The 24497-nt window shown below is 47.0% G+C and overlaps 1 protein-coding gene across 7 annotated transcripts in view; it reads right to left on the bottom strand.

The window, feature by feature from the left end:
• Positions 1-917: 917 nt before the first annotated feature.
• CDK12 (cyclin dependent kinase 12) overlaps positions 918-24497 on the bottom strand; it is a 66678-nt gene continuing 43098 nt past the window's right edge. For 2 of the 7 annotated variants that reach the window (XM_031468201.2, XM_031468205.2), the window contains 5 exons: positions 18500-18610; positions 17889-18032; positions 13817-13916; positions 6237-12057; positions 918-1052 (listed from right to left, as the gene is read on the bottom strand). In XM_031468201.2, coding sequence (XP_031324061.1) covers positions 17981-18032; positions 18500-18610 — 163 coding nt within the window. In that variant the 3' untranslated portion in view covers positions 918-1052; positions 6237-12057; positions 13817-13916; positions 17889-17980. Of the gene's footprint in view, positions 1053-6236; positions 12058-13812; positions 13917-17888; positions 18033-18499; positions 18611-24497 lie in introns of all 7 variants that reach the window. The other 5 variants (XM_064496036.1, XM_031468202.2, XM_064496037.1 and 2 more) reach the window with 5 other exon arrangements.

Here is a 24497-nt window from a genome sequence, read left to right as displayed (position 1 = left end):
ATACTTCATTAGGGGCCCAGAGAACAGGTGGGGTCAGAGAGAGCAACAACGCCTAGAATGGCTTCCAGATCCATAACCCTGGGTACCCGGGTGCTGAGGGGGACTGGGTGAGAAGCCATCACAAGGACTAGGTATTGGCTCTGAGCTGGGTGGGAAAGATGCTCTGGGCTGGGTGGTTGACTAGAATGAGGAGTGGCCAGGGAGAGCAAGGGGCTGCTGGGCCTGGCCTAACTCTAACTTCGTGAAAACTCAAGAATATTGTTTGAGGTCAGATGGCAAGGCAGCAAAGAGGTCAGATAAAGCCCTGGGCTGAAGGCTGGCCACCTCCTAGACGTCATTTTGTCTACGCCTGCTTCCTAAGGTTTCATCTCCAAAGGACTTGAGGCTGCTAGATCCTGTGTTTCCTCTACTCCAATCACCTGGCTGAGGCTCATCACCAGCCAAGACATTTCAAGGAAAAAGCCACCTGTCCTGCTCTTACCATCTATCCCTCCCACTTGGTCAAACCATCCCTTTCCCTGAAGCCCAGGGGAAGAAGACAGAAGCAAACAGAGGGCTGGCAGCAGATGGTCTCTGCAGCCTCAGCTAAGACAGAAAAGAGTGGTTTTATGCAGAGCACCCTTCCCCAGTGGAACTCCTCCCTTCCAGCTCACGGGTGATTTTATGCCCCAATATGGGGAGATGTTGGGACTTTTAATTCTCTCATTCTCTGAAGGAGCTGGAGAGCCAACAGGCAGGGGTAGGCTGGGGCAGGGGCTCCACATCCTGGGACTTGGGCTAGTCCTGTCTTGACAGCTTTTTCCAGGGAGAATGAGGTGGCCTGGCCTCCCAGGCATCTTGTTCCCTGGTCCATGTATTACAGGTGAGTCAGCTCTGGGGTAGGGAGTGGCTAAGAAGCTGAGTTCAGGCCAGAGAGATGTCCTTTTGTCATTTATTCATTCATCAACAAATATTTACAAAACAGCTGTTTTATGCCAGGCACTGTGCTGGGCACTGGGAGCACACTGGTCAACACCGATAGACATGGTTACAGTCCTTGTGGAACTTTCCATCTGGTGGGAGGAAACAGGATCATTATTCAAATGATTGCACAAATAAGTATGAAATAACTGTGCTAAATGCTATGAAAAAAGGATATATAGTACCATGAAAGTATATAACTGGGGGACTTGGCTGAGTCTAAGGAATTGAGGATGAGCTTGCAGAGGAAACAGAGAAAGAGCAGCCAGAGTGGTAGGAGAATTGGCAGTGACATCACAGAGTCAAAGAAGGAGGTGGTCAATTGTGCCGTGAGATGCTGAGAGCTCATGAAACACCTATTTGCCCTGACTCTTCACCTGCTAGTTATGAGTACAGGTATGGAAAGGCTCTGGCATTATGCCTGGATCACAGTTGGTGCTCTGTAATGTTATCTCCCTTTCCCTCCTCCCTAAGCTGAGCCTCCCTCCAGGGACCTCAGATTTCTGGAACAAAGGAACTGCCTAGGCTCAGCCTCCTCTCTCAACTCAGGCCCTAAAACTCAGCCATTCAGTCCTCAGTGAGGGACTCGGGGGCCTCTCCCTCCCTCTCCACATCAGTCCCTATACACAGAGCCCTAACATCCCGCAACCTACTTCTTCCTTTGCGTTGGTCTTCCATGAAGAGGGACTGAGATCTAGGTCTCAAAGAAAGATGCCATTCTGGCTCTGATTCTGGGGCTCTGTCTGAGAAGGGAAGAGAGTTGGAATCCTCAGCAGTTACCAAAGCTGCCCGGGGTGAATCTGAGTGTCTTAGGTAGGGAGAGGGAGTAGTGAGGAGATGAGGAGGGGGGCTGCCTACCCAAGGCGGCGTAGAGCCCAGAGCCTTTTCCATTGCAGACACCCCATCTGTCTCCCACAGAAGGCTCGGGTTGGAGGAGGTGCCGAGAAGAGGGGTACAGAGGGTGAAACTGTAGACTGTGAGCTAGCACAACAGCAGTGAAGGTGCTGACTGGGGAGAAGGGTGGAGGGTCAGCACAGAGCATCGGCAGGGAGAACTAGAGGTCAGAGGTTAAGAATGGAGGTGGGGAGAATAGGGACACCACGTGCTACTCTCCCTAGACAGCTTTGTGTTTGATTTTGATTTAAAGCTCCCTACCCCAGCGACCAGAGGGGAATCACACCACTCTAGCCAACAAACTAATGGCCTTCCTAAGCCCAGGGCCGGGCTAGATTCATGATGCCTCCCTCTTCCCAGCAGTCAGACCTTTGCAAGACCTTAAAATAATATTTTAATTAAATGTGATAGCTTCCAGGGTGTTTCCTTTCACATATTACTTTAACTGATCCTGCTTAAGTCCAGGGAGGTGAACATTATTTATTATTATTCTTGACCCACAGATAAAGCAACAAGGGGCTTAAAAGATTAAGTAAATAACTTGGATCACAAGAGAGTAAGGAGAGGGGGCCAAAACCCAGGTCTCCTGACTACATGCCACCATTAGGCTACCCTTGGGCCTTCCTTGCTCCTCATTTTTGGTGATTATTGTACTGTCTCCACTGCCAGGTCAAGTCTGGGGTTTTTCAGTAGAGAGCTCAGAAGAACTCCTTCCCTGTGAAGGGAAAACTTCGGGATACCCAGGCCTTGTTGGACACACAGCACTCCACTCCTAGCTACCAACATCCAGACATTAGAAAACTGGACATCCCCAGAGGGATGGGTCTCCCACATATAGAAATATGAGAGGGCTCTAGGCTGGAAGTGGTCAGGAAGGAGGGGCAGGGCAGGGTGCGGGGAGCAGAAAATGCCGGCACAGGAAGCAGCTCTGTTGGTATCTATTCCAGGTCCTGAGAGGATCTTTGGGAATCCCTGTGGACAGCCCCTCCCCACATTCCCAGTTCTAAATACTATTTTTTTCCCCTCTATCTATACTTAAGAGAATATGATTCCACAGTTCCCCTACCTACTCATCTTTTCTCCCTCTCTTCCCTCTTTGGAAGTTCTTTCTCAGGTGTGACTTTATAAGGATGCAGCTTGTTCCCTCTAAAACATATGCCAAGGGAACCCAAGACAGGGCTTCAGCTATTAAATATAAATAGACAAGGGAGGGAAACTGAATATAGAGACAGATATTATATCTCTCAGTCCCTGTGAGTTATTAGGAAAAAGGCACTAGTGGTTGCTAAGCAACAGGTCTCCATAGAGGACAAGGCACCTAGAGGAAAAAGCCTCCTTTGACTGAATATTGGGGTGAGGGTAGGGAAGGTGGGGGTCAAAGGGCTACAGATTGGCAGGTGGGGCTTCCAGTGAATGGTTGGTTGGTCCTCCAAGATCAGCCCCATTCCCCAGGCCTTAGCAAACTCCGCCTTTATACCCTTCAGGATTGGTGGAAGGAGGAAGGCCTCAGGCACTCCTCCCTTCCAGCCAGGAGGAGGGAATCTGGTTTCCATAGCAACCCAGAAACAATCCTGGCCTTGTTTTGCTCATGGCTTCTATGTAACCCCCTCACGGAGCACCAACTTTCATAGACTCCTTTCTCTGATCTCCAACTTCTGATTCGAGGGGGAGGGCCCTTAGAAAGACAAGGGGTCGGGGTGACACAAAGCCGGTCTCACTTGGCTCTAAAGTGACCTGTTAAGACTCTAAAGGGGGGAGTAATTTTAGGGAAAGGGCTTCCAGGTGTCCTCTGACCTCTGCACCCCCTAAAGGGCTGAAAAAATCAGGGACAAGTGGTGGCACCCAGATGCAAATTCTAGGCCTAGGCTTCCTTTCTAAAGGGCAAGTACAGACTGGGGTTGGAAGTCAGGAAGAATGAGGAGGCAAGGTCTTTTGCCCGTTGGCCACCCAGATCCCCATCATTCTAGATGTGAAGTCCACTGTCGTCAAGCCCCGAGAATGGAGATACAGAACATTAACGTATGTCAAGTATAAGTGAGTGGCACCGAGGGGCATAATCTGTTTTTCTAATATGACCACAAGCAGAGTGTTAGAAGAATTAGGCCGACAGCTGCTGGTTTCCCCCCTCCTCGCTCTCCCTCTCCCTTCCTCCTCGGCGTTTGCACACACCAATGGCAGCCGAGCCCTGCTCGCGATTTCTCTTAATCTTCCTCCGCCATCCTGCGCTCTTTCCGCAGGCGGTGCTGCGAAGCCGGCAGAGCCCCGCGTCACACCTTACTGCTCTCTGAGATTGCTCCACAGAGAGCTCAAGGAGATGGCAATTCGGCGCTGATGCCGGCTGGCAGCAGTTGGGAGAGGGGAAGGAGGAGAGAGAGGGAGGAGGGGAGGGGGGAAAAAGTTGGCACAGATACCAAGTTTTTCCCTAGAGAGACATGGTTGGGGCGGGTGGGGGGTGGGTAGATAGAGAAGAAGGAAGAAAATGACACAGAGAAAAGGAAACAAGGAAAAAAGAGACAGAGTGTGAGTGACTGAGGGAAAGAATTAAAGTTCTCTCAGACATTTACATGTGGGCATAGTTAGCCCGTGTCACTCATGACCCTCTAAAGATCACGCCACCCAGTCAGGGTTCTCACCCTCTCACCTCCTGACACACACACACAGACACACACAGACACACACACACACTCCCAGACAACCTGGAAGTCAAAGCGGCCGAGGCATGTTGTGTGTGTTGGTGCAAGTGTGTGTGTGTGTGTGTGTGTGTGTGTGTGTGTGTGTGTGTGTGTGTACGCCTGTATGTTGTCTCTGTTTTGGATCGCAGTAGAATGCAGTATGTAAATGAGATGGTTATTACCGCAATGTTCATCAAGCTGAGCCGAGAAGACATTAATAGCCTGATGAATATGCATGTGAATTTGTTAATTAAGTTAATTATTCTGCTGAAAATGCATTCGTCTTCCAAGGACATTTTCCCAATGATTTTTACATGCTCTAGCCATTAGTCATGCTATATTTTATCAGGGAAATGAGTTTGCTTAAGTTGTAAAAAAAAAAAAAAGAAAAAGAAAAGGAGAGAGAGAGAGCAAGAAAAGAAATAGAGAAAGGAAGAAGGAAAAAATGAAAGAGGAAACAGGAAAATGTGTTGAAGTTGAGAGTGAGAAGGCATCTGAGGCCAGCTTGAAGTTTGAGGCCCAGCTGGGCTTTTGAAGCCTGCCCTCGATTTTTATGGGTATCTCATTCTACAATTTTTGCCCTTTTTTTGATGACAAACTTTTTTTTCCAGTGCCAAATTTCCAACACATTAATTAATTGTTGTAGCCAATTAACTGTAGTTGTGCAAATGAGTTTAGCACTAATTACCATGCAGTGCCTGTAATCACATAAAAAACTTGCTGAGAGAGAGAGGGAGAAAGATGGATAGAGAAAGAGAGAGGAGGAATGGGAAAGGAGTGGTGGCAGGAGAGGAGGGTACCTGGATTAAAGGGGCAGTCAAGGAAAGGGAATAAGCAGGGATCCTGAGGTTTCCTGGTTAGGAGCCATCTTGGCTTGAAGAGAAAGGAGCTGTCTCCACGTTCAGGACCTCTGACAGTCAGGAAATTTCAGTGAGGATAAGAGCCAGTAAAGCCTACTTTTGTCTAAGAACCTCCAATCAAAAGACAGAGGTTCATACTGGGTATCTCTGGTTGTTTCAACAATGCAATGTAGTCCCTATAAATCCTGAAGCCCTTAGCATTTATCTCCCATGGCTGGAATTACTGGGAAAGATGGAGGGCACCACTGGAAGAAGTTGTGCCATTTCTGATGGGCCAAGGGAGATGGAGGAAAGTGATACGTGCCCTCAGCCTGGTTCTGGAGCTGTAAGTAGACAGGGAAAGTTATAAGTCCATAACCACTGGAACAGACCAAGGGAGCAATGGTAACATCAACTGTAAAATATTCGGTTCCAGCAGGAGGTGGGAGGAGGCAGCCTTTGGCCAGACATAGCTCCCAGGAGAAAAGCCAAACCTTCTCTCCTGCAAGCTGGCATCTCTGCCATTCATCACACTTGGGCCGACTCTAGGTTTCCACCTGTCAGCTTCTACTAGTGCCCAGAGGCTGAGAGATAGACCAAATGATTTCTCCAGCTCCTCCTGACTTAGCTGTCCATGACTTGGAGAGAAAGAGCAATGATAAAGTCAGGACTAAGCATGGATTGGCATTTTTGCTTCCACTCTGCTTTCCCTCATACCATGTCCCAGACACTGAGCTTACCCAAGGGTGTGTGTGATTGTGTGTGTGTGTGTGTGTGTAAATGGCCTAGAGTTCCCCACAACTATCAAAAAAATTTTTTAATGCTATATCTCCATTACCCACACCCCCAACCTCCAGAATAAAGAGCTCACTTGTTGTCATGATCCTCAGTTTCCTCAGACGTCATCAGAGACACATTCAACTTCAAATTTCCAAGGAGAGCTTTGACCACTTATGCTCTGATAAGATACCCAAAGGCTGGGTCCTCCCTTTTCCAGGTCCCAAGTCTGTGGGCAGATTGTTCATGGGCTCCATCCACTTCAGCCTTGTTCTTCTCTGGCAAAGGGGAAACAATTTCCAGGGCACAAGCCATTATTGTCCCCTGCTCCATGGCACTGTTCTTCTAACCTATGAACGAAAGTTAGCTGTGAAGACCTGAACTGACCCAGGCTGCTCCAATGTTCTTCCTGCCTCCAACATTTCTCTTCTGGTTCTGCCCACACCCTCTTTCCAGCAACCTTAGTCAAAGACTGAGAAAGCCCTACTGTCTTGGGTTCTAAGTACTTCTTTGCCACAGCACGTGATCGTGGGAAAGTCATTTCCTATGAGCCTTAATTTTCTCCATCTATGAAATGGAAATAATAATAGGTGATAATCATGCCTGAAGGTTTAATAAACTTAATATTTGTGATATAAAACAACACTCAGCACACCAAGTAAAATAAGCTATTTCATTAATTGCTAGTGAGTAGAAAGTGAGAGCACAAACTGTTCTTTAATAGGTGAATGGTTAAACTATGATAGTGGTACATCCATATCATGAAACACATAAAAGGAACAAACTACTGATACATACAAAAACTTAGGTGTGTCTCCAGAGAATTATGCTGAGTGAAAGAATTCAGTCCTAAAAGGTAACACAGTACATGACTTCATTTTTGAAATGACAAAGTTTTAGAAGTGGAGGATAGATTAGTGGCTGCCAAGGGTTAAGAAGAGGGTGAGGTAGGTGTGATTATAAAAGGGCAACATGAAGAATCCTTGTGGTGTTGGAACTGTTCAGTATCTTGACTGTAGTGGTAGAGGTAAGAATTCACATGGTAATAAAATTGCATGGAACTTAATACACACACACACACACACACACAGGTAAAAAGTGGTAATAAAATTGCATAGAACTTAATACACACACACACACAGGTAAAACTGGGGAAAGACGGGTGGATTCAATCAATGGCAGTATTCTGGTTGTGATGTTATACTATAGTTTTTTTAAATGTTACTGTTGGGTGAAAGTGGGCAAAATGTACAAGGGGTCTCTTCTTATTACTTCTTATAACTGCATGTGAATCTACAATTACCTCAATTTTTAAAAAAAAAAAAAGCCTATGATAGATTATTAATGTCTCGGCTGGGTATAGGAGAGAGAAGGGGCGGCCCTTGTGTTTCCATTGAAGAATTCCAAAGAGGAATATTAAAAAATATTATTCTTATTATGGTACATCAATAAAATGATCATAACTATAGGGAGGAGGGATATCTGTATTGGCTGACCCAATAATTCCACTTCTTGGAACTTACTATAAAAAAATGCATGAAGTTTCATGTGTTAGGATGATCACTGTCATGTTACTTATAACAGTAAACATATCTAAATTATTAAAAAGTGGATGCACTTTATAAATCATGGCATATATAGGTTATGAAATACTCTATAGACTTTAAACATACTTTAAAAAAATACACCCAGCACAATGCCTGGCATTCACTAAATGGTAGTTCTCTTCACTTCACTGGGATGTTCTGTGTATTAATAGACCTAATGCAGGTAAATGTACTTGACAAACTATAACATGCCTGGCAAGTGCTCTGTGTTGCTATCTTAATGGCTACATGGCTTAATCCTAGATGAAGCTGTGCTTCTGGGCAGAACACTGCCTAAGGAGCTCCTAGCTTGAGGCATGGGAATGGGGGAACTGACTTCTTGGGGAGTCTGAGTCAAAGGATTGGGGCTCTTTTCTTTCCAGGAGACTGCCTGCTTCAAATCATCAACAAAACTATGGACATTCTCCCCAGGAAATGCATATACACACATTTGGCCTATAATTCCAGGTGGCTCATGGAGTCTTTGAAGCAATGTCAGCCCTGGGGACTCCATAAAAGTAATAGACTCTGTTGTATCAACCACTGTTGACTGAGTATGCACTCAGTATCAGGCACTGTCCTAGGTACTTTACACACATTATTTCACTAAATTCTCTTCACCACCTTAAAAAATTGTTTATCTGCATTTCACAGACAAGGAAAGTAGGGTTAAAAGAGGTTAAGTGACATACCAAGGTAGCATAGCTGGTAAATGGCAGCCCTGACATTAAAACTCAAGGCTGTCTGCCTCCAAAACTTACAGTCTAATCACCACACATACTACATTTAGAAGAACTGAGGAGGGGTGCACTGTGTGGAGACTGCACTGAGGCCCACATCTGCAGGAGCCCCAGAAAAGTAACCCTGGTCTCCCGATGCTGCTTGGGTAGACACAGACTTACACCCATCCCAGGCAGAAGAAAAATCTCTAAAGAGAAGTAAGTCCATTCTGAGGTCTTATATCCCACGAGTAAGTTTTTCCATATGTCTAACCTATATCCTTTCTGCTAAAATCCAATCCCTTTTCCTCTCTTGTTTCCAGTGGGGATGGTGGATGTGTGACATGGTGCCCCTCCATGAAAGGTCCTGGGTCAGGAGAGGATAGAGGAGCTTCTCTTTCCCCAGGACTGTTGAGGCCTCAGTCCCCTTGGTCTCTTGGTTTGGCCCCCACGGTTTCAAACCAAAAGATGAGGTGAAAAGGGACCGAGAAGAAAAGTAGAGGGAGAAGCCTAACCAGACCAAGGAGACCAGCTTGGAGGATGGCCCGGGACCCTCTCAGGAGGTTAGTGCTGGGCTCAGGGTGAAGTTAAGGTGGGCAGTTACCTCACCAGGCTCAGCAGCTGGCTTCATGTTTGACATCTACCCAGCTGTGGAGGTCTGCCCAGCATCCTTCACACCAGAGCCTCTTGTTTGCCTCAATGTGACATCTCTATAGAAAGGAGGAGTCTGGAGCTTCTGCCACTCTGTATTTATTCCTTCTGTCTCAATATACCTTGCTGTACTTGCTCAGGACCAGCCAGCCCAACTGGGGGGCTTAGAGATACCCAGGAAAGAGAATAGTCCTGTGTGGAGGATCCTAGGATCCCCAAACTAGGTCCAAAGCTCTTTTCTCTCAACATGAGAGCCAGGAGGGAAACTGGGGCCTGAGTCTGGACACAGACTGGGGAGAGGAGGTGTACTCCCTCCCTCCCTCCTTCCCTCTCTCCTCCACACACTATTCTACCGTGCTGGGGCTCAGGCATGCCCACTGCTCCCTTTGGCTTCCCTTGACCTACCTACCTATGGACAGGAGAGGGTTAAAGGCATGGTATGGGCAAGCTATAAATTTCCCATCAGTGTGGGGAGAGTAGGATTGTTGGCAGGGAGGGGGTTGGGTTGGGGGGGGGGAGCTGGGAAAAAGCCAGGAGGTTGTCTCTAGGTAACAATAAACACTGCAAGCAAGGAGCAGCTGTTACACTTACTCTCTCTGCATCACAATGCTGAAATAACACTAATAAACCAGTGTGCCCAATGCACAGGCATATACACATTTAGGGCCAAACCTGACTGTACCTCTAGGGCTGCCCTTTGCTTCAGGTCAGGGCCCTTGGTGCCAGTGGATATGCCAGTCTTGGCCTTGGCCTCCACTTGTGTGGAGGATGTGGACTGATGAGTCAGTCTCAGAGCCAGAGTGGCATTCTCAGAGTCAGGGGGGTGGTAGAGGCTGGGCATTCTGGGTTCAGATCCTGAGGGCATTCACTGGTAGAAAGAGTTCAAATGGGGTAACTCTTGGCTGCGAGTTGGGAGGAAGGAGGAGAGTAAGAGAGAGAAAAGTGTAGGGAACAGACAACTACTTACCATGTCTTCTCAGCTTGGAGGGCATGAGGTAGCCAGGAGTGGAGTCAGCTGAAGGGAGGTGGATGAAAAGGGGGGCTGAGGAGAGGGTTTGAGAAAGAGGAGGAGCATGTGGTATTGAGGAGTGAGTGATCCTTGTATCCGTCCTGGGGCTGAACTCCCCGCACCTGCTCACACCCCACTTGGTGCACTCAGGCTTCCCCTCTCGGTACCACTTTTATACCAGAGCCAGGTGATACGTCACCTCAGTTCAGGACTGAGCTTTATTATGGGTGTTTCAGCAGGGGCCCCTGGGCTCCTGATGCTGCCAGGGAGAGCTGGCGGAGTGGAGCTGGTGCCCTCTCCCTACAAAAAGAGTGGCTGGTCTGTCCCTTTCTCCAGCCCAAACTGTCTCCGGATCCTCAGGAGCATCCTGGCAGAGGGCCCCTCATCCCAACTGGACAGCAGAGCCACCAGCAGTGAAAGGAGTATAAACAGGCAAATGAAAACTTAGTCTCTGTCAGACAACTGCCTCCCTCTTAACCTATTCTTCTCTAAGATTGGAGGGAGGATATTTATCGTGTGTCTGGATACACTGGTATCCAAGATTCCTATTTCCTTTTGCTGAAACAAGGAGGCCCCCAGGACTCTGGTCAGAGGCATGGCTGGCTCTCCTGATCCACTTTCTGGCTCTGTTCTGCTGATGTGACCTCAAACACAGTATCCTACCATCTCCCTGATTCAGAAAGTCTGGAGAAAATGCACATTGCCCACCTGGCCTGTAAGGGATGAGGGAAGCAGCACCTTTGAAGATCATGGTTTCTGTTTCTAGGAAAGAGAGTACTGAGACCAAGTGGTAATCATTCTAGTTCTGGTCTTGTAATAGTGTCTTTTTTTTTTTTTTTTTTTTTTAAATTTCTAAGTCACCTGAATACCCAGAGCTCTGGGCAGGCAAGTGAGGGCAGGGAGGAGTAGCTGTGTCTGCCTGGAAAGCCCCTCTCCTGGGAGGTGCCCATGAGTGCTGAGCTGCCCCAGCACAGTACCCTCTGTACCCACAGGCTGTTTCAGGAGCAGGCATCTCTTCCTGGCTTCCTCTCTGGTCACTGTTTCTTCTCTTGCTTCTCTCCCTGGGTGCTGATGCACAGAGGGTGCACCAAGCAGGGTGTGAGCAGCACCTTGCCCACGGATACAGGAGGGCAAGAATAAAGGGCCTCCACCACCCTTCCCCCTCTGGGAAGCCTCTCCCTGGGAATGCTCAGCCTCCTCTGCTATCTTCTCTTCCATTTCCTTCTTTTCTTTTTAGCTGGGGCATCTCCTCGCCCCACAATCTAGATGAGAGACCCCAACCACAAAGCTCAGAGTGGGGGAGAAATGGGGCAAAAGAGAGCTCTAACAGGCCTAGACCCCCTTCCCCTCTGTTGTTTTCATGAGCCACCCCCGTTGCTGTGAGTCACCAGAATCTTGAGCTCAGCTGAGCTGCCAACAGCCTTCTCCCTCCCCACAGCCACTCCAGCCAGCCAGATACACACCCCAAGAGCCCCAGAGCCCACCATCTTCCTACTCTCAGGGCCAGAGCCCCCTTCTTCAACCCTAGGAATCTGCACCACAGATACATTGAGGTGAGTGAGGAAAGAAGTGAGAGACCCCAGCATGTGCTCAGTGCTGTAGCAGAGGGCCAGCTGCCTGCATGGCAGAGCAGGATAACCAGCCAGGAGAGCTGGCACACTTGGGCACACAGCCCTGTCGGCATGTGAGAGGGGACGCGGAAGGGGATGGGGTAAGAAGACTGTTTCAGGAGCAGGCATCTCTTCCTGGCTCCCTCTCTGGTCATTGTTTCTTCTCTTGGCTTCTATCCCTGGGTGCCGATGGACATCATGGCACTGCCACCTCTGAAATGCCTTCCTTCACCTCCTCCATGGCTTTAGGAGCTAGAGAGGGTATCTGCGTGATAACCTTCGAGGTGTCAAGGTGGGAGTTTCAGACATCCAGGTCTCTCACCAACCAGTGGGACACACACTGAGGGAGAAGGAGGAAAGGAGTCCCATCAGTGTAAAAGCTACACCCTGGGCCAATACTGAGCTCCTTAACAATTCCCTTTTCTTCAGAAGGCAGGGACTCTGGGTACTGCTGTTTCTTCCTTCCACTTAACTTCTCTGCAAAGGCTCAGGGTTTCTTCCAGACTCCAGAGCAGGCTCCAGGCTCTGACTCCAAGGCTATAGATCTGGTACCCTTGGCTAAACCTTAGGAGTGTGAGGCAAGGCTGTTGGGGATTGAGGGAAGGGAGCCCCTGTTCCTCAAAGAAACATCAAGAATCTAGACTGAATGCTTTAAAAGCCTTTTAGCCCCTCCAATCTTGGAGTAGGGGTGGACAAAGGGTGAGAAAGAGGGCCTACAGAAAGCCTTTCTTTACTGCATGCCTTCTCTACTGCTCTGCATTTCAGAGGAGAATCAGCAGCTCTGTAAATAGGAGCCATCGAATAAATCCCTCAAACAATACTTAGTATGAATGGCCTGCCTTACGTTAGGCAGCCAGCCCCAGAGATGGGACTACAGGTCTGTTTCCAAATTTCCCCTCTTTATCTTCTCCCCTCTTTCAGGCTTCGCCCTGATCTCCCTAGAGAAGAGAATCTTCCTTTTCAACTCCCTGCACAGTTTTCCTCACCCACCCCCACCGCCGCAGCCCCTCAGAAGCAGGGCAGGAGCTACAAAGATTCTATCCAGACTGTCTTAGGGCAATGGAAGGGGGCCTTCCTCATCTTGTTGATAGTAGAGAAGGCAGAGAATCAGGTAGCCAAGGAGATGGCCCTGAGGGTCTAAGAACAGTGTGGGGTAAGTTTGGGGGTATTTGGAGAGACACATCCTGCTCTTCCCTAGGGGCTTTGGGGATATTAAATGGGGTACTAAGATAGAGGAGAAGACAATTCTTGGAGTAGGGGATACGTGTTGGGTGCTTGGAGAGTGTGACAAAGTTTCTGTGACTGCTTTCCAAGCTCTGTGCCCATCCTTGCCCTGACTCCAACTTAGTCTCGTGGAGCACAGAAAAAAGAATGTTGAATTTTTCAGGAAGGAAGAATATGCCAGGAAATGCCATCTTTGGTAACTTGGTAGGCAAGCTCCTCTCCATCATTCTTTCTTAACCTTGTTGTCTGAACAGTGAAGGAGGTGAGGGAGGGGGTAGGATGGGAGGACAGCTGGAAATGTGCCCTCCTCTCCAGTGTTCCCCAACACCACATGGAGCCAGACGGGGCCTGACTAAGAGCTCTGGGGCCGTGGCACTGCATGAATACAGGGGCATTTCTCACTGAGCTTTCAGAGCCTTGAGTTTTAATTTTGTCTCTGTTCTCAGCTTAGACATAGGACAAGACCACTCCTCGCTACATTTTTTGGCATTATTTTCTCTAGCAGCTTATACTGCAGCAGAGAAATTTGTGATAAGATCTCAGAAAAGGCTCAATATTTAGTCATTATTGGGGGATTTATTTCTTAGTTAAGGAAGTGGGGTAGTTGGTGTATATTCTTCCCTTTTAGAATATAGTAAAATCCCATGAGAGTGGAAGGTTCTGGGGGATCTGTCTACTTGGAAGCGAGGGAATAGATAAGATGACCTGTGGGACAGGTTTTATGAGGGAAATGTTCCCCCAATAATGCACCCACCCAACGCCCCTGAGTTGCTTTCAAGACTCAAGGGTCAGAGATATGAGACTCCAAGCAATGGAGAGTAACATACTTTCAACCCTCTTCCCTTGACTTTCCTCCTCACACTCTACTTACCTACCTTTCCCTGTGTTCCCAGGAACTCTCCAAATCCAGGAACACAAAACAACTCCAAGACAGGATTCAACTGATTTCCCTTCTCTGGGTCTCTATTTCCACATCTGTAAAATGAGTGGTTCGTCAAGATGAGCTTCAAGTTCTCTTCCTTGCAACAGTAAGGTTCTATGATTCATACCCAAAAGGCACCAGGCCTCATTTGCATGCTGTTTTGCATGTAATCTCCATGGCACTTATTTTATGCCTAAACACACAGAAATATCTCTAAACGTGGCCCTTCTCCTCTCTCTCACCACAGTCTCTGGTTCTACAGTCCCTAGTTCTTATCCTGTCTCTTCAAGGACCTCAAAGCTCTGTCCCCACCACCCTTTCACTGTTTTACAGCACTCACTGGGACAAGCCCAACTGGACAAAATCCCAGGAGCAAGAAAACAGCCTTACCTAATATCGTGGCTGCAATTTTGGGCCCCAGAACTGAGTCAACCGGTACAGTCCCACCCTTTTTGAAGGTCCTGGCAGTTTGGGGGAAATCCTGGCACCTCTCCCCAGCGCCTCCTCTCTTCCTCCACCTGGCTATTCTCCATGCCAGAACGCAAAGTGGCCAGTGATTGATGGGCCTGGGTTCCTGGTAACCGCACCCAGTGGCCCAATCCTCCTCCCTTACCCAATCCCTCCCCTGTTCCTATTCAGAGATCAGATTGTCTCATGTTGGTCCCTGAGGTCCCATTAATTAAAAATACATCCAATTAAATGGCAGGTGAAAACGTGCTATTGGAGCTCTCTACCCCCCTTGCCCCAGCTTGGTCCCCCCCTCCACACTTTTAAGGCTCAGCTGTGCTTTGAGCTGAGAAAAAAAAAGAGAGAGAGAGAGAGAGTGGAAGAAAGAGGGAGAGAGAAGAGGAAGATATAGGGATGGGGGTATGGGGGGAGCTATTTGAACCTCTGCCAGGGTAGCATGTGCCAGCCTGGGAGGGTGGCACTGTGCCCTGGTGTCTAATTTCTGGAGGTGTGAGTAGGTTCAGTCAGCTGGGTACCCACTTCCATTTCCCTTAAAGGGGCAGAGGGAAGTCAAAGGGTGTGGTTAGCTATGCTGTCCTCCTTAAGGGCTTGGTGAGTTTCGGGTAGAAATGTAAATGGTAGAGGGCCTTTAAGAGGGGATGTGGGGTCAGGAGTTGGGGGAAACTGAGGCCTCCATTCTTGGTATATCCCTGCTTTTCTACAAACTGCAAAGAAGATAACAAGAAGCCGGCTGAGACCCAGGTGGCAGGGCATGGCAATGCTTCCAAGCCAGGCTGTGCCTACCCCTGCCCGCAGGAAAGCTGAGAGAGGGAAAAAAAAACAGAGGGAGGAAGGAAGGAGCCATAATTTGGGTGGGAGCAGATGAGTCCAACAGGATAAAATATACAAGGATGGACATTTGTGTGGGCACCACATTCCCCAGCACATTATGGATAAGACGATCTGGAGGGACCTGTTCTATTTGCCCTTTCTCTAGGCAAAAAGAAGCTGCAGTAGTGTAAAGTCACCTCAACCTGGCAGGCAGGCCACTGTGAGTAGGGCATCTCCCTTGACGAGCACTGATCGCTCTCATTCTCCTCCACACTTTTGGTGTTCCCAGCATTTTGTCAGGTAAGGCATCTGCCCCACCTTCTACCCCTCTAAAGCCCTCTGACCCTAAGCAATGTAAAGCTAGGAAGTGCAGAGAGTTGTTGGGAGAGGAGCTAGGAAAAAAAGGGTGACTAAGGGTGGCACTCAGAATCCAGGCAGCAGTGAGGGTATCTGCCAACCGAGGGCCCCCGCCTGGCCTCCTTGGCAGCCTCAGTACCTCCTCACTTCACTTTAACGCTAATTGGAGATTTTAATCTGAGCTGCTGCTCTGCTCGGGGTGCTGGGGGGAGCGCCAGCTGTGCAGCAATTCCAGCAGCACCGACTGTTTAATCAAGCTGTCCTCCTGGGGAGGGGCCCTCAGGCATGGGGGTAGGAGGGAGGAGAACCTCTGTCATCTCCCTTAGCCTGTTCAGCCTGGAAGGGTTTCGTGGAGACAGAGGATCAATTCTGGGATACCTCATGCCCATCAGGGCTCCGTGCCACTAGGATCCCTAGCAGAGCCATTACACAGTTTGGGGGCGGTGTGAGGCTCAGAGGCCAAAGCAGCTCCCATGCTCATCCTGCTTTCTGACACATTTTTTGGCACAGAGCCTTGGACTGTCCTGGGTGTCCTCCAGCCACTCAGGCTGCAAACATCCTCTAGACCATCTTGAGCTCTGCAGGTTTGTGCTGGGGGAGGTGACGGGGTCACAGAAGGCAGAACTTTCTTACTCTCTGTCTTCTCAGTCCTCCTCCCAACACTCTCTTAGAGAGCTTTACTTCTTTTTTGTTTTTGGTCTGTTTGTTTTTTTGTAGGGGGAGGTAATTAGGTTTAATTATTTCTTTATTTTTAGAGGAGGTACAGGGGGATTGAACCCAGGACCTTGTGTATGCTAAGATGCCCTCTACCACTTGAAGTATAGCCTCCCCCTGAGAGCTTTCCTTCTTTAAGAGTTACTTCTCTTCAAAAAATAGGTTAAGAGATTTTTTTTCTCTGAAAAACCAGGTACCCCTACCCTTTGGGCTGGAAAGTGACTGTCTTAGAGGCAGGGGACAGTAGAGTGGACTGCTGGAGTCTGCTCAACCATGAGGGAGAGAAACACCCGTGCAAGGTGTTTGGTGCCTAGAGCTCGGGGGCTTCCCAGGTTCAGCTGGGAACAAACTGACACATCAGGCCACTAGGGCAGAGTATTAAGGGTCTAGGGACATTTTTAAGGAAGAACAAGTGGAGAACAACTAATTATTCTTCTGGATCTATGGGATCCTCTCTCAGGCTCTCAAGGGATGTTTCTGACTCTTGCCTTCTGCAAAGAGTGCCGGGTTCCCTTCTTTCCTTACCCAAACTCTTCTCTGCTGAGGGGCAGGAGTTTTAATTGGTCGGCAGCGCCCTCGTGTGGCAGAAACCAAGACTGCAGCTGCCCATGTGGCCCAGCAGATTTAAGGTATCAGACATGGAGGCTGACAGACAGGTGGGCAGGGTACTCTCTGTGACATCAGGGTACCCCATTCATACTTACTGCTTGACTACTTCCAGAGACATTTTCTACTTTCTAATCCCTACCCTGTCCCTCCATTCACCCATCCTAACTGCTTCACCTCCAACTCAAAGTATGTGTCTACCAGGGGAGGAAGCACCTTACCCAGAGCTGACACTTATTTAGGCCTACTGCTTGTGATGTCTAGATTGCAGGGGTGAGAGAGGCTCTGCTGAGAGAGGAGGCCTAAGGTAAACTATGGGGAGGGTATAACTCAGTGATCGAGTGTGCTTAGCATGCATGAGGTCCTGAGTTCAATCCCCAATATCTCCATTAAAAACAAACAAACAAACCTAATTACTACCCCCCAACCAAAAAAAAAAAAAAAACTAAAAAAAAAGGGGGTAAGCTGATGCCAATGTCAATGACAGGAGAGGCTCTGGCACCCCTGCCAACTTTCTACAGACGCCAGACAAGAGCTGCCATCTAAGCTCAAGAAAGAGTGTCACCTACTGGTTGCTTCTGCCCTACAGCAATCCATTCTCTTCTCCCTGGAGGGATCTGCGAATGAATAGGAACAGACTCTCAGAGTCTGAGATCCTTGTCCTCAGGAATGGACACCAGATAAAACCATTCCCTCAAAAGATTCAAGTACTCCCCAAGGATGCCAGACCATTGAGCAGAATACACATCTGGGACTTCATGCTTCCAGCCCCAAGAGAAGGGCTGCCTGTCATTAGACCCTTCCCCTCCAGCATCAAGTATCATCCATTTATTGGTCTCTTCTTCCCACGCCCACTAAATGGGGGAAATGGTTCTGAATTATAGAAAAGGAAATGGAGATTTAACATCAGGAAGTTCTCTCTAGAAATTAGGACTAGAAGTTGCCAAGGCAGAGAGCTGAGTCATCAAGGCCTTCCCCTTGTTGGAGAGATTTAACAAAAGAGAGAAATATTCCCAGAGAGAAACATGAGCCTGTTTAGGATTGGTGGTTAGGGAGAGGAGCATACCTACCTGGCAGCAAGAAGGGTAGGGGTGGGCACTGTAGGTTGGTGACCTGCTCAGTTCTGGGCATTGAGGATGGGTATAAGCAGGCTGGCAGGCCTCTACTTCTGGTACCTTGCACAGTGTTTGGACAGGGGGGCTCTCCCATCAAACCTGGAAAGGAGGTGGAGAAGCTGATGAGAGGTATAGTAAGAAGGGATAACAATGCCCTATCCTGACTCGAAAGAAAGAGAAAGCAAGCTTCTTGGGGAAGGAGAAGAAAGCAGGGCTATGTGTATGTATGAGGTGGTGGGTGAGTGGGGTAGATGTTGTATAGAGGCTGAGAGTAACCAGTGTCAGCATTGCACCATTAAGGAATACTTATTAGCAGAGAAAAGAACAGGAATGAAATGACCGCCAGTGCCAATGAAGGGGGTTACTACTCTAGCCAGGAGGGAGGAATTGCTAATCAGAAGGTAGGACACCATAATGGGGTCAAATAAAACACTAAGAAAACTCCTCTAGAGATCTTTGGGAATAAGAACTTCCCTGAGACTGTGTGTGTGTGTGTGCGTGTGTGTGTGTGTGTGAATCCCTTACAAAAACAGGACAGTGGCCTCTGACTGGCCTTAGGTCCCTACCTGGCTTTAGAGTCTGTGAAAGAGACTAAATCTGCCAGGGCTCCAGACGTCAGGTGACTGATGGACATTACCAAATTCCTCAGAGGACATCCCTCCTGCTGCTGCTGCCACCTGTAAAGGAAAATGACAGGTTATATTAGACATGAAACAAAGGACTAGATACCAAAGAGGCTCTTTGGTCTTTCACCCAGGGAACATGGCCTTGGTAGGTAAAGTGATGGCGATGGTCACCACTCTTCTAATTTCCTCAAATCTGAATTTCACACAGAGCTGAGAAGGATTCAGATGAACCTTAAGTATGCTCCCGAAGAGTTTTAAGTGTTCTAAGATTCCTATGTCCAGATATCTAGCTCCCAGCCTGATAAAAGTAAAAACCATGCTTCCTATACTTAAGAGACAAGTTAGGAATTCAATAGAAATAGAAGCTGTGAAACCCAGAACTATAAAGAGCAATGAAAGTTCGAGGTTAATGCAAAGTTAATGCAAGAAGGTGACTCAAAGGAAGCCATCTAGCTTTAAATCAGATAATCAGCTTGTATTTGAAGCTTGTCCAAAACAGCTTCTTCAGGAAAGACTTGGAGGCCAGAAAAAAGTCCTCTGAGTCAGAAAAGTTTGCAGGACAGCGGACTTAATGCAATTTGGGCAAGTAGGTCTATTATACATTCCCTGTATAGGGATGAATCTGCATGGGGACCAAACTCCACATGCTTCCTGTGCTATCAATTAGGGTGTGATGGACAAAATGTGAAGGATATGTACTAGGATCTATTTCTTTGTCAGCAGTCAATGCTTATTTTGCAACTCCCCTGCCCCGCTGACCTAGACCCATAATTCTCTCTCTAAGCCGCCCAGTGGTGCCTTTCTCCCTCCAAGATTCTGCTTCGAGTTTAGGAACTCTTAGTATCCCCCACCGCCCCACCCCCACCCCCCGCCAACCTCCGGGCTCATCAGTGGCTCCCAGACTCACATGCTCAGAAAATAAGCATTGGAAGGGACTGTAGAAAAATCTGGGAGAAGTCCAAAGAGGCGAAGGGAGTCTCAGCACCAGAGTGAGATGACTTCAGAACCCACCATGCATGTCAGCCCACTGAGCACACGTTTTAGGGTTTGGGTTACTGTAGAGCACACCACCTTCCTTCTGCCTCATCAAAGAAGAAAACCAACAACTCAAAACTAAAAAAACAAAGGAGAAGGGTAGAGGTACCCCCACAATTTGTCTGAAATCTCAGAGAATGTCTCATTTAACTCAGAGTTCTATAATCCTTTCTCTTACAACTCTCCTTAGTTTCCGAGAAGGTGAGATGTTTTCTTCCTCCCTTCATATTTTGTTTTTCAATATAGCTACATTGTAATGCAAAGGAGCGTGGATTGAGATTTAGGGTAAATTCCTCACAGTGCCTCCGAGGATCCTTTCTTGCTGTCCAACCCCCAGAGATGGTAGCAAAGAACTCCGCAAACTCTGGGGTATCTCTGAGGCATCAGGATATTTGGCCATGGCTGCCACTTGTTTCCCTTCCCAATGAACCAGACAGAGCTCTTGACCCTAAATAAAAATTACATTTGTACAATTTGCATGCCATTGGAAGATTAGTCTTTGAGGCAAAAACATGTAATGCTTCTCAGTTTTTCTACTAATTTTTTTAAGCCTAACTTTACCCCTCAATCTGTCCTTCTCCCCTCAAAATCTCACAACCCTAATTTCCTTTCTTGAGGAAGCACAGGGCTGTCAGGGATTGGTGATCTTAAGATTGGAGACTCTATATCCAATAGGTTAAGATTTTGGACTCTTGGATTCTAGTTTTGACCAGCTGCCACTAACTCACTGTGAGACTATGGGCAAGACAGTTCCCTTCCCTAAACCTGTTTCCTGCTCTGTAAACTGAGAGGTTGAACTAGGTGGTCTTTAGTTCACTATCTAGCTCTGGCCATCTGTGATTCTATCAGGGAGAAAACACAAGTGTCCTTCCTTCAGGAAGTGAGACATTCCTGCCCTTCACACTTTTGTCTCTGGGCCACTGCATAAAGAAGCTCCCCTGTAGATGTTAACTAAAGGGACAAACAAGTGAGTGTGGGTAGGAGGCCTTCCTTTAAATGCCAAACTCCTTTTATTATGAAGAAAAGGTGTTGAGAAAGTGATCTAACTTTAACCCTGAATCTTGACAAAGCAGATAGGAGTTAAAGCAGGTATGAGGCAGAAAAGAGTACGATAAGCATGTCCGCCCCCCACAACACGCAACTTAGATTGTTTAAGAGTCTGAGCACACACTTGGCCTTACCCTAGGGAATCCCATATAACTAGTGACTGCTTGGCCAATACAACTGTGTGTGGATGGAAGAAGAAAGCAAGGACATGTGTAAACACTTCCAGAGCACAGGCATAAGTGCCCAGTCAATGCATACACACTCATTCTTCTCTCCTACTTCAGGCCTATACGTGCCTTGTAAGAAGCTATAGTGGGAGGGGATACCACATCCCAGTCTTCCCCCTCCCCAAAGTCAGAAAGGAAGAGACAGTGAGACAGGAGCTACTTGGCTTCCTATAAATTGTTTTGTCCTTCCTCACAGCTGCAATCAGAAGCTAAGGGCTCCCGCAGGCCTTGTTCTGATCTGCTGCAGGCGATGGAGGGTTTTTGAAACGGAGAGGACTTGGCTGCAGCCCCGTTTCAGCTGCCACTGGGGCTGGCTAATGGGCTCATTCGGGAAGACCCCCGTCTGCTGCACTAAAGAGTCCCCCGCCGACCCCCTCCCCAGTCCCAACCCAATTAATAAATGGGGGCTCCCACTTTATGGCTCTGGGAGCAGGAACCAAAGATACAAATGACCCCCAGGGAGAGACAGAAAAAGGCCTTCCAAGAATCAAGCCAGAGAATTGTGCATCCACAGGCACATGCTGCCACAGGCTAGTCATATCCCATTTCCAAAGCATTAAAGGGGAAGAAACTGTATTTTCTTTCCCAGATCCAGAGAGGGATAGTATTCTTGGAAGTCCATGGGTGCGCCCCAGGAAAAAAACTTTCCTTCACCTGGTTCTCCAGTGAAAAAGGCATAGTGCAGGTGATCATCTGGGCACACAGCACATGCTCAACTAATTTCAGGGGTAGTGCCCCCTCCTAGACTCTGCAATACTGAACACAGACATATCCCACCAGTTGGTTAATAAACACTTTCCACTTTTTAAAAACAAAGCAGCTGCCTCTTTCCAAGCTCTCATCAGCATCAACAGCATAAATATGTCCTGGGGTTATCATCTTCCACCTATCTTTTATTCCTCCCCTCACATCCAAACTATCATCAAGCCTTGCTAATTCTATTGACCCACCTCCTTTCTTCTCATTCTCCTTGTCTTACTCTAGTGCAGGCCCTTAGGGCCTCACATCTGGACAAGAACAATACTATCCTAGCAAGCTTTCCTGCTTCCTTGACCCAGTACAGCTGCAACAGTCCTCAACATCATGTTCACTTCATCATGCTCTGCTCCGTTAGTGCTTACCAAATTAAATTCAGATTCCTCATTCAGGCCAACAAGATTGCTCTTCCAACTTTCAACTTCTTTTCCTAAAGTTCCTTTCCCGTACTACCCTGACTACTCCATTCATAGACCTCTGCACAAAACACATAAACTTTCCATAAGTCTTCTCCCTCTGATCACCTTCCTCTCTTCTGTTCCATGTCTTCTATCTTCATTAATTCAAAGAATCTTTTCCAGTTAACTCTAGTTTTTCTGATTATTTCTTTGCTTTGGGTCCCTCTATGCTAGGTTACTATTTCGTTTTCTTTTATAATCTGCATTAATGTGCTGACTTATAAATACCAATTCCCCACTTCCCACCCAGATATAACAGTCATCTCTTACTAGACCCAGAAACTTCCTAAAGGCGGGACCCTCCCATAATCTTACCTAGAAGTTGCTATGTACTTGGGACGACTCAGCTAATGGTATTATTGCTCCCATGGAAGCAGCCCTCATGGTATAACTTTTGGAATATCACATCAAACAACTACAAGAAAGACAATCTTATTCCCAATGTCAATTTTCAGGCTGCCACCTGCCCTTACCAACATTGAACTTGGCATTGAGTCTTTCCAAAATTACAAATTGTTTCATGACTTCAAAATGTGTTACAAAGCAAAAACCTAAAACAAAAAAAATTTTTAAAGCACAGTCACCAAAGGATTTTGTTTATTTCCTTAATTCATAGCATGTAAACGCTATTTTCTTTGAAGACCTCTTAGGATGAAAAGCCCATTTTGTTCTCTATTTCTAAGATTAACCCCATATTCTCAGGTCGTGACCTAATTTTCTAGAATGCAAATCAATCCCAGAGCCAACAGTAATCTTGTTCCCTACCGGGCTTGCCTCTAGCCTACCTCTGACTATCACATTTTTGGAAGGTCCCTAGGAAAAGAGAAGTTATTCATTAGTCTCTCTCAACTATTTAGCAAGTATTTCCTTAGATTAACCTCACTCTCAAATGCTGGCTCCACTTCCTCTAGTTTAGCCCTGTGTGATTTGACAGGAAAAAATGATATGCAACTCCCCTTTATCTCCTACACAGTGCTCAAGACAGTAAGGATTTGCCTTTCATTCTTTCCATCCCTTAGCCTCAAGGTGCTTAATAATCAAGATTATAAAAGCAAAGGTACTGCTACGTGTAGTACCTGACACATAGTAGGCTCCAGAGAGTGTTAGTTTCCTATTCTCGCCCTTCTTCCTCTCAACACTTTCTCAACCTTTCTGGGCCTGTTTTTTAACTGGCCAACGATGGCACTGAACTAGACAAACTAACATCCTTTCATAGCTCTAATATTCTGTGACTCTAAACAACAACTTTATATTGTATAGCACAGGGAACCATATTCAATATCTTGCAGTAACCTATGGTGAAGAAGACTATGAGAACAAATGTATGCGCGGGGGTATAGCTCAGTGGTAGAGCGCATTCTTAGCATTACAAGGTCCTGGGTTCAATCTCTAGTACCTCTATCAAAAACAGATAAATGAGTAAACCTAATTACCCACCCCCAACAAAAATAGAAAGAACAAAAAAGAACAAATGTATACATGTTCCTATGTGACTGAAATATTGTGCTGGACACCAGAAATTGATACAACATTGTAAACTGACTGTACTTCAATAAAAATATATTAAAAAATATTCTGTAACTCTAATTCACTCATTCTGGTTTGTTTGCTCTCCTATGCATTACCCTCACCTGGATCTAAAATGAAGGGGAGAGGAATAATATTAGTCTCCAGACTGACTTAAAACAACAACAAAAAAACACTTGCAGGGGAGTTTTAGAACTACAAAAATGAAAATAACTTTCAGCTTGCTGTGTACATATATTCCCTCCTTATTCTTGAAATATGTAGATAGCAGTGCCAAGCAAAATGACCTTGTGTAAGTGTACTTGCTTAATATAATCTAACTTCCCTAGTGAAACTATCTTCATAGCATCCCCTAGCTTAAGGGTTCGAACCCATTCTCCAACCATAAAGATAATACTACTATAATCAAGGGGACACTTTACCCTTTAATGGGGCCTCCTCAAAATGAATGGTGAACTTTTAAGGCAATTATCCCCTTTCACTATCACAACCATTTTTCCTTCCACTCTTATATCCCTATCTCTTCTTGATAAGTATCTATAGACTGTCTCTTTCTGCAGCCCCACTACCAGTCTCCTCTAGTTCTCCTTCCTTTCCCGTATTTCCGTCTCCTTCTCATGTTGCTTCATTTTATGGGAACTTCGGTCCCCTAACAGAAATTGCAAATACTGGTACAAGGCCTAATTTACAAGTTCCTGAATTTATAAAAGGGATCAGGCTCCTAAGCTTTCTCTAGGTCTCTGGATTCAGTCTCTTTTCCACAGGGCTGAAAGCATTTAAAATTGCATTAGCCTTGGTGGGGAATGTTGTCCATCTACAAGCTGATCCTCACCAAGGGTGTTCCTCATTAGGCACTATTGTAGTTCCAAGACACAGGAAGGAGAAGGA

This window comes from Camelus dromedarius, chromosome 16, assembly GCF_036321535.1.
Source record: "Camelus dromedarius isolate mCamDro1 chromosome 16, mCamDro1.pat, whole genome shotgun sequence".
NCBI lineage: Eukaryota > Metazoa > Chordata > Mammalia > Artiodactyla > Camelidae > Camelus > Camelus dromedarius.
This window is presented reverse-complemented; position numbering and strand designations above follow the sequence as displayed.